This window comes from Bombyx mandarina, chromosome 19, assembly GCF_030267445.1.
Source record: "Bombyx mandarina strain Sakado chromosome 19, ASM3026744v2".
NCBI classification, from domain to species: domain Eukaryota; kingdom Metazoa; phylum Arthropoda; class Insecta; order Lepidoptera; family Bombycidae; genus Bombyx; species Bombyx mandarina.
The window spans coordinates 5,057,782-5,072,305 of NC_143225.1; the positions used below are offsets into that span (position 1 = coordinate 5,057,782).

General features: G+C 37.0%; 2 protein-coding genes and 1 non-coding gene across 9 annotated transcripts in view; 1 reads left to right on the top strand and 2 right to left on the bottom strand.

The window, feature by feature from the left end:
• On the top strand, positions 1 to 3,731 carry LOC114241820 (ribitol 5-phosphate transferase FKRP). Its single transcript, XM_028172804.2, has 5 exons — positions 1 to 909; positions 992 to 1,174; positions 1,300 to 1,472; positions 1,670 to 1,949; positions 2,288 to 3,731. The coding sequence occupies exons 1-5, from the start codon at positions 157 to 159 to the stop codon at positions 2,408 to 2,410; spliced, it is 1,512 nt and encodes a 503-aa protein (XP_028028605.1). The 5' UTR covers positions 1 to 156; the 3' UTR covers positions 2,411 to 3,731.
• Positions 3,723 to 14,524, bottom strand: part of LOC114241789 (dynein intermediate chain 2, ciliary) — a 24,376-nt gene continuing 13,574 nt past the window's right edge. For all 7 annotated transcript variants that reach the window (XM_089735587.1, XM_028172768.2, XM_028172760.2 and 4 more), the window contains 8 exons: positions 14,329 to 14,472; positions 13,174 to 13,283; positions 11,890 to 12,067; positions 10,640 to 10,868; positions 9,959 to 10,058; positions 7,407 to 7,540; positions 5,183 to 5,276; positions 3,723 to 3,869 (listed from right to left, as the gene is read on the bottom strand). In XM_089735587.1, the coding sequence (XP_089591713.1) occupies positions 3,783 to 3,869; positions 5,183 to 5,276; positions 7,407 to 7,540; positions 9,959 to 10,058; positions 10,640 to 10,868; positions 11,890 to 12,067; positions 13,174 to 13,283; positions 14,329 to 14,472 (1,076 nt within the window). In that variant the 3' untranslated portion in view covers positions 3,723 to 3,782. The remainder of the gene's footprint in view (positions 3,870 to 5,182; positions 5,277 to 7,406; positions 7,541 to 9,958; positions 10,059 to 10,639; positions 10,869 to 11,889; positions 12,068 to 13,173; positions 13,284 to 14,328; positions 14,473 to 14,524) is intronic.
• Positions 5,316 to 5,388, bottom strand: TRNAT-UGU (transfer RNA threonine (anticodon UGU)). The gene has a single exon. It is a non-coding gene; the product is annotated as a tRNA-Thr (tRNA).

Below are 14,524 nucleotides of genomic sequence, written 5' to 3' on the forward strand. Positions count from 1 at the left end.
TATAAACATCAATCAATAACTTCACGCGGATTTCCTGTTGCATTTTTGTTCCTTTGTTGCGATTGATATCTGCTATCTAGAGCAGTCCAATGAATTGTATAAGTTGTGACTTACCAACAGCGAAATCACGAATCGAGCAGTGCTTGTAAACGTACAATGTTCAGAAAAATCGTTTTCCACCGTTTATTACGCGGCCAGCAAGGATTTAAGCTGCAATTTTTCGTCTCGATCGCTGTTTTGGTGTTACTGTGCGTCTACCTATTTTCCCTGCTAACAGAAGTGACTTATAACAAAAGAGCAACAGATACTGAATCGGGCTGGCAGAAAAAGCCCTTGTCGTCGTTGGTAACTGTTGTGTTTCGGCAGTTCGAGGAAGCGGACAATGATGTTGCCGACAGCGTCCTGTCGTTCGTATCGGCCTTCCCGGATATGCAGGTGCTGGTCGTGTGCGAGAGGAGTCCGTACCCCCCGATCGAGCTTCCCCCTACCAACAGCTCTTATAGAAACGTAAAGATATTGTCTCTCGACTACGAAATCGATTCCTGCCCGTACACCTCGAGTCCACTGAGTCCGTTTAATATCGAAACAGAGTATACACTTTTTGTGCCCGATTCAGTCCGGGTAAAACCACGGGTCTTGCATCAAGCTGTGATTGAAGCCAACGCTAATCCTTTACATGTCATAGCAATTGGAATCGGTTTCCATGAGATCAAATGTCAAAGAATCTGCTGGAACTACCGAGACTGGACGCTAAAGTATACTAAGGATCCAACAGGAACGATATGCGACGCCGTCACAGGTCCACATGCGCTATTAATTAAAACTGAATATCTGTCAAAGGTGCCAGATCCGATTGCGTTGCCGTTTCCAGAATCATTATATTTGCAGACATATGTGAAGATGGCCAAGGTAAATAATAAGATTCTCTAAGCTATTAAAGTATATCTCAAGAATTATAAAATTACTTTTAATTAAACAAATAATTTTTCAGGTACAAGTACTCTATCATACATTTGGACCGGGACGTAAAGTCTTAAAAACATTGCCAGAAAAACAAATAGTTGCTGAAAAAGTGAAAGAGCAGAGGTCGACATTCTATAAGAAATATAAAATGAAGATTGTTGTCGGAGAAGATGGAACAGTACATGAATATGGATGTGCTAAAGATACACCGGTAATTGTAATACTTAGCACAGAAACACAATGTATATTTTTAAAGTTTGGTTATAAGTTGGTAAAGAATAAAAGTTCATCGATCTAACAATTCCTTCTATTATTAAACTTTTTATTTACTTGCAGAGATGTTTTCCAACAGTCAAAGGCAAACCTTCCTACGTCTACTCGGATAAACACACTCCACCTTGCTGTCTCCGAAATATGCGTGAAGTTACCAAACACGTTCTGGATGTACTGGAGCAAGCTGGAGTCAGATGCTGGCTGGAAACATCATCTTTGCTTGGAGCTGTGGTAGAGTAAGTGTCGTTATTGTAAATACCTGTCTATTCCAACAAGGGAGAAATCTGCATCCACGCTTAGTGAAACCTTTTTAAATAATTCTGCTTATTTTTCGTATTTTTATCTTAGTTGAGATCTTCTTTCTAATTGATTGAAGTGATTAAGATCTTAGATTGAATCAGTTCCAAGTAATAATACTTTTTTAATTTTCCAGTGGAAATGTCCTAGTCTGGGCAGATCATGTTGAGTTGGGGATTTACTCTTCAGACATAGATCGCGTGCCGTATTTGCAGCGAGGTGGGACTGACGCAGACGGCTTTGTGTGGGAGCGCGCCACAAAAGGGCATTATTACAGCGTTTCACTCTCGGCGATTAACAAAGCGAATGTATTGATTCTACCGTTCACATCACAAAACGGTACCATGTGGCCTGCCGACTGGGTCCTGGCGCATCAAAGGGAGTTTCCGGAACGCCATTTGCATCCACTTGCCCAGGTACTCATGCTTTTAACTACAATGTGGCACTAAATAACTAATAGGTAGGTAGGTATGTTATTGAATGAATGAATGAATAGCCTTTTATTCTGATCCATATTACAATTAAATAACCCAGTCTCTTATTTGGATTTTACTTATGTTTCTGTAGATCTTCCAATTGACAAAGGCCTGCTCCAACTGCGACATATATTTTTGTTTCTTTGTAGTTATTTTATTGTGTTGTTGGAGAGTTGTGGTCTTTATCCCCCACGAGGACCAGTCGGCTTGGGGGAAAATTGAATTGAATTAATGACAATCATTAAAATGTTATGTAAATCATTTACATTCATTTTCAGATACCCTTCGCCTACGTACAAGCACCGGCTCCTAATGATGCACACGCTTTCCTGGACCTAAAATTGGGGCCGAATGCTGTCGAAAAATATAAAAAACTTGGAGCGAAACTTCTGTATCCTTAAATTGTAGTCGATCTAACTGTCTTATTTTTAAATGGAACTGTTTAGATGTCGCGCTATTACAATTTCTTAGATAGAACAGTAAGTTCGAGAAAATATCTGAACTGGCGACTTTTAGGGGAATATTTAATGTATTGCATTTATGAGTGAGAAAACAACAGTGTTACGTTTCTGAGAGCACATTGGCATTTCATATTCTTTTTAAAAATAAGACACTAATTTTACGTATCGTAATGTCTTCATGTTTTAATTACATCCCTGTGATATTGAAACGCTTATATATTTTTTCCTATGATAATTTTGTATGTTTGTAAAATCTAAATTTATTTAAGTGTAAGACCCTGTTGACGTATGTTTTTTTTAAGTTACTCTAGATCGGAAAAAGAGGTTGGCCTTTTAATTAAATATAAGTGGTGTTGTAAACGCTTAACGTGCTATTTGATTGAAATGATCAATAAGTAGGTTGTGCCTCCTTAGCGCCTCTCTCTGTCATATCCTGTTAGCACAAAAACTCTATTGAATATTTCAATTAAAATAGTTTTTAAGGTATTAAAAAAAATAAGGACGTTTGAAACGGTCTCAATTTGTGACGCTAAGAATGAATGTATGTTGTGATCTTAGAATTTGCGGCGAAGTGGAAAATGTTTGTGATTATTATATATTTCGATTTATTGAAGCATTTACTTTAGAGTTAAGCTAATATATATTTTTATGTAACTTATTTTGTGATATCTTTATGACTTTTTTACTTGGAACTATCTTCTTTGTCGAGTAGGACATTCTAGAATAGTCGTTGATAGAATTAAAATGTGCGACAATCTAAAGAATTTATTCTATAATAGCCGTATTGAGCATTTTAAATACTCTTATACAATATTTGTCGAAAGTAGATTCAACTAAAGTAGGTTCGTAGAAAAACTCAATGCTTAGAAATTGCATGATCAGTATTTTAAAAAAATAAGAAAGAAAAACCATAATATATTTACCTAAAGTAGATTAATACGTGTTTAAATAAAAATATGTTTAGAATGAAAAAGAGAAAGAAAATATGTGTTTATTAGAATTTATGGATGTAATATTTTAGGTGAAGTTTGTCCTAAGAGCTTTTTATGCAGTCGCTGAAAAGCGAAGAGATTTCGGAAAGTTTGCAAAGCCACGTGGAAACAACACACACAGAAATCTGTTATTGTCTGTGCTGATCAAAAATATATCGAATGTATAAAATCCGAGACAATCCACGGTTGTTGAATGGAAACGAATTCAAAGGGTTAAGTTAGGACATTCTGTGTAGTTAAAACTGTTCAAATAAAATAAATCAGCATTATTTTGTATTTTATTTATTTAATCAATACGATAAAAACTACAAGGAAGTGTTTTAGTCGTCGTCAAACTTTTCGTCAACAACTCCCGTTTGATAAGGCGGATCACGAACCAAACTGAGTAACTTATCCAATTTCATAATCTGAAAACATAAATTGAAATTATTATTGTATAGTTACATATATATATATATTAATATGATAATATTTATTTATTTATATAATAATATATTTTATATGTAAATATTTATGTATATGTGTTTATTTAAGTACGAATATTTGTATCTATAAATATTATGTATGCTATATTATATATACATATATGTTTAAGTAATTTCACTATCACACTACACCTGCCAAGGTTCATCTCTACATCCCCCTAAGGTAGACTGTCAGATAATTTTTATGGCATTAAGTCCGCCTTTATACTTTCTAGTATATAACGTTAATAATAAATAAATAAATATTATACTCATTAACGACGCTTTACGACTTTACTGGTTGTATGTAACCTTAGAGCTGCTCTAAATGGGATCCGGACAATTCATATTATCCAAAATTGTCAGAATGAAGTGCGGGCTTATAATCCGCGCGTTCAATAAATAAATGCCGGTTGAGTGCTTTTTCCCACACTCAGCTGAATGCTTCAATCGCTTTTTGCGGCAACCCTAAGTATATAAATCCGTTGTCACCCTAGCAAATACCCGGCTACCGTTCTCGCCGAACCCATCGCTTGCGAGGGCTCGACGAGTAAATTAGCCCATAAACACACTGAGTTTCTCGCCAGATCTTCTCAGTGGGTCGCGTTTCCGATCCGGTGGTAGATTCTGCGAAGCACTGCTCTTCTCTTGCTAGAGCCAGTGTTAGCAACACTCCTGGTTTGAGCCACGTGAGCACTTACACATCAAGGAGAAGCTGAAATAGCCTCTCAAGGCTATCAGCATAGGTAGGGAAAAAAAGGCAAACAGTATATGACTAATAAATTATATAAATATAATATACAACTGACTATAGCGACTTTTTATAATCTATTCTTATGCAATAAATCCAAGTTCAATAGATTTTCCATTTCAAGGGTCCTGGTTCCCTTTTGGTAGGTCCCGCATTTTGTCCCCTATTCCAAGTGAAATGTATAAGACAGGTTACGTATGGGAAATGTTAATACAAGCCACAAAATAGTCACTAGGTTGATTCTGAGCTAGTTGTTATCGTTGCGTGACTTTAAGACGGGTATCATCGGACACCATTATCAAATTAGTTCGAAGCAATATTTTGTTAAACAAAAAAAACAAAATACAACACTCCCTAGTTTCACAACGATAACATATTATATAGAATTCGGTTTTTTTATAAAAACTTAAAGTAATTATTTTGTGGGTTCACAAATAAAAAAACTAATTTATAAATACAAATTTACAAGTAGGTTGTTATTGTTATCGCTAAATGAATAAATAACCTGTAAGGTCCTTTGGTCGACTCCTTGAGCTTTTTTCGGTGGCTTGCACATTACCCTCAAATTTGGTGATAGCTTTAAAACGTGACATGTTCCTCTGAAAAAAAAAACATATTCAAAAGCAATTGACACGAAATGCCCCCAGAGAGATTTGAACTCTCGACCCCTGGTTTACAAGACCAGTGCTCTAACCCCTGAGCTATGGAGGCGTTGAAACACCGTGTGAAATTACAGTATTGTTACAAAAGGTTTCCTTTTAATTTCTTGCGACTACCTTATTGTTATTATTTCTGTTCTTAATGATAGATAACAGACATTATTAAAATGACTAACACGAAATAAAATAAAATACTGGATGTACAATGTGTAGTATTATCTTAAAGCGATATCTTTCACACAGCTGGTTAAGAGAAAAAAACCCTTCTCAAGAACACAGCGGTAGTTAACTGTTTATATTGTTACACGCACACATTATTCACACATTATTTATGTATTATTATAATAGATAATAAATACAAATATTATAAAGTACAGACGATTGAATATTTTAAATACATACTTAATTACATACATATATTATAACACAAATATTATACAATACATACAAAACCAAAGCAACAAAATAGAATACGAAAATATAAATAGTTGAAAACATAAAATAATGGTAAACAGAATCACTAGAATTTATGCAAACAAACTGAGCTGTTGTAATAAATTGAATTTCAGCTTATTTTTTAATACAGTTAACGACTGAATCTGCCTTATCTCATATGGTTGGTTATCTTCCACAGATGAATAGTCTTGCCCGTAAGAGTTTTTAATAAAATGTGGGGACCGGTGAGTTGGGCAAACCGCTCTAAGGACTTCAGTGATGCGGTATGCAGCGCATAGAAAATGAAAGCGTTGAGACAAAAAGAAAATTCGTAATTGCAACAGAATAGAAGAAGGATAGGATAAGATAGAAGAAGGATTGTGGAAGAATGACAACGTCCTGGCGAAGACGTATCGTTAGTCGTTTGAGATTGAAGCTATATTCAGAAATTTGCTCATGCGTATACTTAAGCCCAATACGAAACTGATGTAGAAACTTCTGAGCTGCTTAAATTTAACCGATCCAAATAAATTTAAGCCCGTCCGTCCTTATAAGATGTCCTTCTTGAAACGAGGCTTTTGGAGAGTATTAAAGGATAGGAAGCGGTTTGGCTCTTCCCCTAGCTTTGCTGACATCCATGAGCGACGGTATGATATATCCCGAGCGCTATGATATATCCTTCTTCAAACGAGGCTTGCGGAGAGTACTTAATGGTAGGCGGCGGCTTGGCTCTGCCCCTGGCATTGCTGACGTCCATGAGCGACGGTGACCACTTATCATCAGGTGGGCCGTGTGCTCGTCTGCCTACTAAGGCAATAAAAAAAAATAGATTCCAAGATTTTATGATGTCCCAATATATACACGATTTTAACACGTTCAAAAGTTACTGAACTATTGATTTTAGCAATCATACGATGACTATCGTTGACGATCGACTCCAAACCCGTATGTTTTATTCCATTTGCATATGTGTGACTTACACTGTTTTGGCTATCTTCTGATTTCTAGTGTAGGGCTTAATACGTAAGAATTCTGTTAGTAAAGCCTGGTTATTATTCAGCTTGATATTTCGTAGCTACTTAGAGATACAGTTATAAAGTGTTATAACATATTAACTCAGGTGTTCATACTATGTATGTGTGTACGTTTTTAAATAATTTAAAATATTTACTCAGCCACTGTAGAACAATTGTTGAGGTGTCGTTGAGGATATTTAAAATGAATTTTAATAAAGGCGCCTCTAATGTCGATTTCAAATGACATATTCTAACTACTTAATCGACTTAACGTAAAGATGGAAACGATACGGTCCGAGACGGATCGAGAAAACTTCATCAATATATCTAAGGCAATACAAGGTCTGGCATTACGCAGTCGGTTGGTAATAGTTTCTATGCACATATAACGGCCTGCACTCCGCCTATTTCTGCCGTGAAGCAGTAATGCGTTTCGGTTTGAAGGGTGGGGCAACCGTTGTAACTATACTTGAGACCTTAAAACATATCTCAAGGTGGGTGGCGCATTTACGTTGGGCTTAAGTAACCACTTAACACCAGGTGTGCTGTGAGTTCGTCCACCCATCGAAGCAATAAGAAAAAAAAGTCTTAGGTTAAATTTATGAACATTGATACGTACTTTGTGTCACCACATACGATCACAGGCAAACGCGTGTTGAAATCGATTCTTGTCAACTTCTTAGTCTTTTTGGAGACGACAGCTTGGACGCATATAGGCCTGTACTTGTTCACGTTCAAATCGTACACGTAAACCTGTTTTGTACCATTCAATATTAACTTTGTTGCATTTAGCTTTCTTAATCTGTGCAATGCGGAATTATCTTTGACGGCAATTTGAAATCGTCTTATTGATAAATTTTTCTTAACAGCTACGACATGCCCACTGCTAAATAAAACTGGGCAGTCTTTTAAATTTTTACGTTATAAAGTGATTTACAATTCAAAAGAAAGCAATTGAATTAATATAATGTAAAATATAAATTTGGTAAGTGAAAACGGTATTGCTGAAATGTAATAAAAAACAAAAATCTTCACGATCTTCTTAATAATATACTTGTTAAAAACACAAAGTCGAGTAGGTTTTTTTTTATGAGTGAACGATTACTGGTGGCCCTGAGGCCTTTCCAGTTTCACCAGGACCGGTGGGCGAGCAAAGGGTCAGCCGGGAGAGTTTGGATTTGCTAACAGCTGCCAGAGCGCCTTCGAAGGGGACCTAGAACTCAAGAGCAGTTGCTTCGCGAATGAATCTACTCGCGGATGAAGCGATTTAGATCCGATGGCAGATACTGCGAAGCACTACGCTTGCTAGGACAGATGTAAGCAATTTTTTTTCAGGCAGAGCCAGCCCCCTGAATTCGCCCACCAGTCAACGTGGAGCTAGAATAGCCCCTCGAGGCTACCGGTAAATGACTCTTAAATAAAGAGCTACACGTGCCATATTCGTCTGTTTGCTATTTCGATACAAGAGGCTCATTTAACTTCTGTAATTGTGCAAATCTTTTTTTCACGTTTAGCAACTTAGTTTTAATATTCAATTAGCATTTATTGTGTTATCACTGTTTAGCATTAACAATTCCGAAATTACCAATGTTAGCATAAACATGTAAACCAATGTGGCTACTTATGTCGGATCTACTAATAAAAAAATAACGACCCCAGAACAACTTTCTTGTACAAAAACAAAATTTAAGTTAGTAAAAAGGTTTTACAGTTATTTCAAACTAGTCGAAACTGACTATATTTAAATAAATTGTACGCACCAATTTCTTGAAACTATACGCATGTGCCACCTACCATAATTACTGGCAGAAACCTTTTCTCAAGCGAGTGTTTTCTCAATTAGCTGTATCAAGTTATTAGCTTTTTCCCGCGACTTCGTCCGTGTGGAATAGTTATTTTGGCATAACGCTAAATTTTACCCGCCTCGTCATTTACGTAGAGAGTGAAAATATTTTTGAATAATAGAATGTTAAGCAGCTATTTAAGGTACAAAAATCACGCTTTTTAACCAACTTCAAAAGAGGAAGTTTTCAATTCGACAACAATTTTTTATCTATGTATGTCCACCGATTTCTCGAGAATGCTTGAACCGATTCTGATAATTATTTTTCTTTTTTTGAAACTAAATTGTATCTCATAGAACTAACTCATAGTTCGCTCATCGCACTCTAATAATTCCAATTCACTCAAAGCTCGTCGTAATTGACGAGGACGGTAACCGGTGCTTGAAGGTACTTGAATAAACATTCAGTCAGCATTTGTACAGGTCACTAGTCAAACCCGGCCCGATTAGCTTGACGATCTTTGGTTTGAATTTGAGCTGATCAGCTGATCATGCTTCATAGTATCACCCGCTTGCCCAATCGAAAGATTTCTTGAAAAGTTCATCTAAATCTATCCAGCCGTTACGCAGTCATTAGAGCAAATACATACACACATTTACTTTTATATATCATTTGGTAATACAAATCTTAAAAAGAAATCTCTGTCAACCGATGCCTATCTGTAGATTGCATTTAGTTTTATCTACACAAAAGTAATAATTTTTTTACTTCAAAAATTTATAACAAAACACCAGATAAGACGTAGGTACTGCACAAAAGGAATTTAAGTTTTGAGGCGTTAGTGATTAAAGTCGAATTTCGATAATTGCGTTTAGAGAACACTCATCATTATTCTATACATTGTTAGTTAGTTAACAAGTCCTCTCAGGTTGAGCCCCGTGAGCTCACTCACCTACCCGTTCGTGCATAGTTGGAATAGCCCCTTAGGCTACCAAAGATTAGCTTCATGAAGGACTTTTTACTGGTGGTAGAACCTCTTGTGAGTCCGCACGGGTCGGTACCACCACCCTGCCTATTTCTGCCGTGAAGCAGTAATGCGTTTGGGTTTGAAGGGTGGGGCAGCCGTTGTAACTATAATTGAGACCTTAGAACTTATATCTCAAGGTGGGTAGCGCATTTACGTTGTAGATGTCTATGGGCTCCAGTAACCACTTAACACCAGGTGGGCTGTGAGCTCGTCCACTCATCTAAGCAATAAAAAAAAAAAAAGCTAAGGATCGCAGCAGATGGAAGGAATTGGTACGGGAGAAAATGATGCAGCGGGGGAGTCATGACCCTCAGTAATGAGGAAAACGACGCGAGGAGGAGGATTATAAATTAAATATACCTTTCCATCAGCCGTGCAAGCGGCAAACACAGTGCTTGAATACGGTGCCCATTTTACGTCGCCCACCGCCGCGCCCAGTTCAAACATAAACAACGGCTCTCTATTAACAAAAACACAACAATACTGCACAACTATTTTGGCGTAATGTAATAAATAATAGTTTAAAAAAACTAACAATAGAGCGCTTTTATAGAAAATCCAACTAAAAAATAGAAAATAAATTTGAATTAAAAATAGTATAATATTATTCATAAAATATTTATAACTACTTATACCATGCACCCCACACTTTTTTTACAATAAAATCATTTTTTCTTACAGTATTTTTAATTCAAATTTATTTTCTATTTTTTAGTTGGATTTTCTATAAAAGCGTATTTTGTTAGTTTTCTTAAACTATCATTTATTTTTCATTTTTTAGTTGAATTTCAATTTTTTCAAATTTTTATTTTTTTCATTTTTTTTAAATATTGAATTGTTATCGGTCCTTAACAAGTATACATACTAAATTTCGAGTTAATCCGACGTTTTGAAGGGGGTCAAAATCATGTTTAAAGATTCCGTTACAAACATACATACATACATACATGCGTCTGAAGCTAATAAGAGCGTATTAAAAACTAATCTAATTCATTCTATTACATAGAAACGGTTAGAAACCATATTTCCAAATACACTCACTCTCTCCCGTCTTCCCATATTTTGACCCTCCAGTCACCCGAGCATGACGCATAGATACTGTTATTAAAGTAGTTATAGTTGATCCTGTAGACCGGCATGTGGTGTCCTTGAACCGATCGCACATAGTTCCGGTTGTATTTGAGGGAGCAAGTGTGGATCATGCCGTCTTCGGTACCCACCATGAAGATATCCGGTTTCTCTGGGTGAAAACAGATGCAGCTACCGCAACCTGGGTGGGAATTATTCTCCTCTAAATGGTATGATAATCGATAGAATGAAAAGTACTAACGGTTTTCACACAAAGAAACGTGCAAGCTTAACTGATTTAGTTTGTAGAGTCCTTCTGAGCGCAATGTTTTTTTTTTTAAAGCAGTTCCGGACGGGCCCTATTGGTAAATGGCTACTTGGTTATAACCCTGTCATTACTGATGTGCCCACGAGTAACGGTGATTATTCATCATTAGAAGAGCCTTTCGCTCTGACGGTTTCGGTAGGCAGCGGCTTGGCTCTGCCCCTGGCATTGCTGAAGTCCATGGGCGACGGTAACCACTCACCATCAGGTGGGCCGTATGCTCGTCTGCCTACAAGGGCAATAAAATAAAATAAAAAAAAAAACAAAAAAAAACGTTAAGGTATAACAGTTGTGAGAAATCATTGTCTAATCGAAATGAATCGCACTGAGGGAATCGAATATTTTTTTATTGTTCTTATGATTGAAGGATTACAGGTAGCCCGGAGGCCTTTCCAGTTTCACCAGGACAGGTGGGCGAGCAAAGGTTCAGACAGGAGAGGTGGAATTTGCTAACAGCTGCCCAAGCACCTCCGAAGGAGACCTAGAACTCAAGAGCAGTTACTTCGCGAATGAATCTACTACCGGATCGGAATCGCGACCGGCTATAAAGATCTGGCGAGAAACTCAGCGGACTGATGTATGGGTTAAGTTATTAAGTTGCACGTCGACCTCTTTGTCGAGTTCGACGAGTATGGTTACCGGGGTCCCTAAGCCTACTCCTAGTGTTAGAGATGAAGGCGTCTAATGCAAAGGTTATTGGATCTGATGGATCCGTAAGGACGTGTCTAGGGCGTCGACAGTGACTGGCTCCTGCGTGATCAGGATTCGGAGTGTAGTCAGCGGCGGCAACGATAAGGCGATTATCATGACGCATAGCCTTATCGAAGTGGGAGTCGAATACCAATTGCATCGGATGTATGACCAGGCTGTTAAATCGATTTCAAGTAACACGTCTTACTGTTAACGTTGATCATGGTGCCGTCAGGTCCCGGTATGGGAGGCACGTTGGACGTGAGCGTGATGATAGTGGTGGCTTGGAGCTCGCCCGGCATTACCGCCCATTGGACGACGCGTCCGTCGCCGGAGATCGAGAAAAATGTCGATTCACCATCAATCAAACGTGCTCCCCAACGCACCTGAATAATCGATTTGAATTCCGATTTAGTATCGTAATCAGAAATAGTTTTCCAATGTAATCTCCACACTATAAAAGTTTATTTGTGTATTATTTTGGCTTTTTCTTGAAATTTTTTAATTTTATATTTTAGCAGATTTTCATATGGTTCTATGTAGCAAAAATATGCCACCCAAATCGTTCGCCTATGTTATTATTTCTACGAATGATTTTAGATGTTGTTTTAAGTTGGAGGTGCATTGTCAAAAATCTATGATTTTAATTTTTGCAATTGCTTATCTGTGCGCGTCTATTTTTATGATAACATTTATATAAAGTATTAGTAATAAAAAAGAAACTACATTAATAGATACAGTTCTCAACAGTACTATATTTTTTTATGTTTACTTTAGTTTATGTTTAGTGGTCGTCGTGGCCTAACAGATAAGACGTCCGGTGCATTCGTGTTGAAGCGATGCACCGGTGTTCGAATCCCGCAGGCGGGTACCAATTTTTCTAATGAAATACGTACTCAACAAATGTTCACGATTGACTTCCACGGTGAAGGAATAACATCGTGTAATAAAAATGAAACCCGCAAAATTATAATTTGCGTAATTACTGGTGGTAGGACCTCTTGTGAGTCCGCACGGGTAGGTACCACCGCCCCGCCTATTTCTGCCGTGAAGCAGTAATGCGTTTCGGTTTGAAGGGTGGGGCAGCCGTTGTGACTATACTGAGACCTTAGAACTATATCTCAAGGTGTGTGGCGCATTTACGTTGTAGATGTCTATGGGCTCCAGTAACCACTTAACATCAGGTGGGCTGTGAGCTCGTCCACACAGCTAAGCAATAAAAAAAAAAAAAAAAAAAGAACTTTTTACTAGGTGAACCGATTTTGAAGTTTTTTTAACATGAAAGCTGATGCTTCTAATTAAACGTTATCATGATCTGACCGGTACTTTTTGAATTATTCTTAATAATGCATATTTCTTCGAATTAGACGATATTGATAATGTTCTCTTTTTATAATGTTGAAGTCGATTTTCTTTTTGTTGTTTTGAGCTTTTAAACTTTTAATAAAAACGTTAAGTGCTATCTATTAACGCGATTTTCACGCGTAGGTACCTCCCAGACGATGTTGCTGTGCTTATCTCGTACAGAATCCGATTTGTATTGGTAAGATGACTCGAGGGTTAATTGAGCATTGTAGACGCAAACGTTTCCATCGTAGAGTCCTGTTAAGAAAATATTCGATGAGATTCATTGAAGATCTATTCGATATATTATTCCAATTGTATAGTATACTAGCGATCCGCCCTCGCTTCGCTTCGGAAACATTAAAACACACATGAAACCAAAAAAAATAAATAAATAAAAATGAAAAAAAGTAGCCTATGTTCATCAGGGACAATGTCGGCTTCTAATGGAAAAAGAATTTTTCAAATCGGTCCAGTAGTTTCGGAGCCTATTCGAAACAAACAAACAAACAAATCTTTCCTATTTATAATATTAGTATAGATTGTATATCGTATTGCAGTGTACTATACTATGTTATATTGTGATCCCCCATCTTTTTATATCTGCCTCGAAGCATTCATACTTTCTATCTTAAACGGTGTGATAGTCGGCATACTGTTGAGGTGTTCAAGTAATGTGTTGAGTGATTCGATGATTAGAAAAAAGGTGACACCACCTTAGCCTTAATACGACCAGTATTAGTTTTATAACTAGCTATAGCAAAACATGTTTGTTCACATTTAAATTTGAAAATATTACTGGTGATTACTTTTACTGGAGCTAGGACCTCTTGTGAGTCCGCGGGGGTAGGTATCATCACCCTGCCAATTTCTGCCGTGAAGCAGTAATGCGTGTCGGTTTGAAGGGTGGGGCAGCCGTTGTAACTTGAGACCTTAGAACTTATACCTCAACGTGCGTGGCGCATTTGCGTTGTAGATGTCTAAAATACCACTATCTCTACTTCAAGTTGCAACTCTAATGATAATATCTAAAACTATTTTATTTGGAAAAAAAAATTGACGGTAGTGAGAAAATATTCAAACGTCGAGCGATAACGTTCGAAGTCGCTCGCGACATGGAAATCTATAAAATATTCGAAACATCAGAAATAATTTCAAAAGGTGTAAGCAGTTTTAATTTACGTCTTTGACTCGCGATAACCTAAAAGAAAATACTATATTATGATTTATTTAATTGGAGAATATTTGTATTTCAATTAGCTCAAGGTAGTTTTGCATTCTTTTAATTGTGTTACACACTTACCGACGCAGATAAGATACGGAGTTTCTTTATAGACATCAAGGCAAATAACCGGAGAATCAGTTACGACCGCGTATTCAGGGTACGCTGGATTCTTGATGCTGTATAGACAGAGACATCCCGTTTTTTGTTGGCTCGTAAAATCCACTGAGAACAATAACACATCTTCAAACGAAAATTCATTCAATTTCATAAAATA

Bases quoted from the DNA above. Each gene is read 5' to 3' on its own strand.
- LOC114241820 (XM_028172804.2), top strand. From the start codon at position 157: ATGTTCAGAAAAATCGTTTTCCACCGTTTATTACGCGGCCAGCAAGGA. The intron at 910-991 runs GTAAATAATAAG...ATAATTTTTCAG, and splicing joins CATATGTGAAGATGGCCAAG to GTACAAGTACTCTATCATAC. The intron at 1,175-1,299 runs GTAATTGTAATA...ATTTACTTGCAG, and splicing joins GATGTGCTAAAGATACACCG to AGATGTTTTCCAACAGTCAA.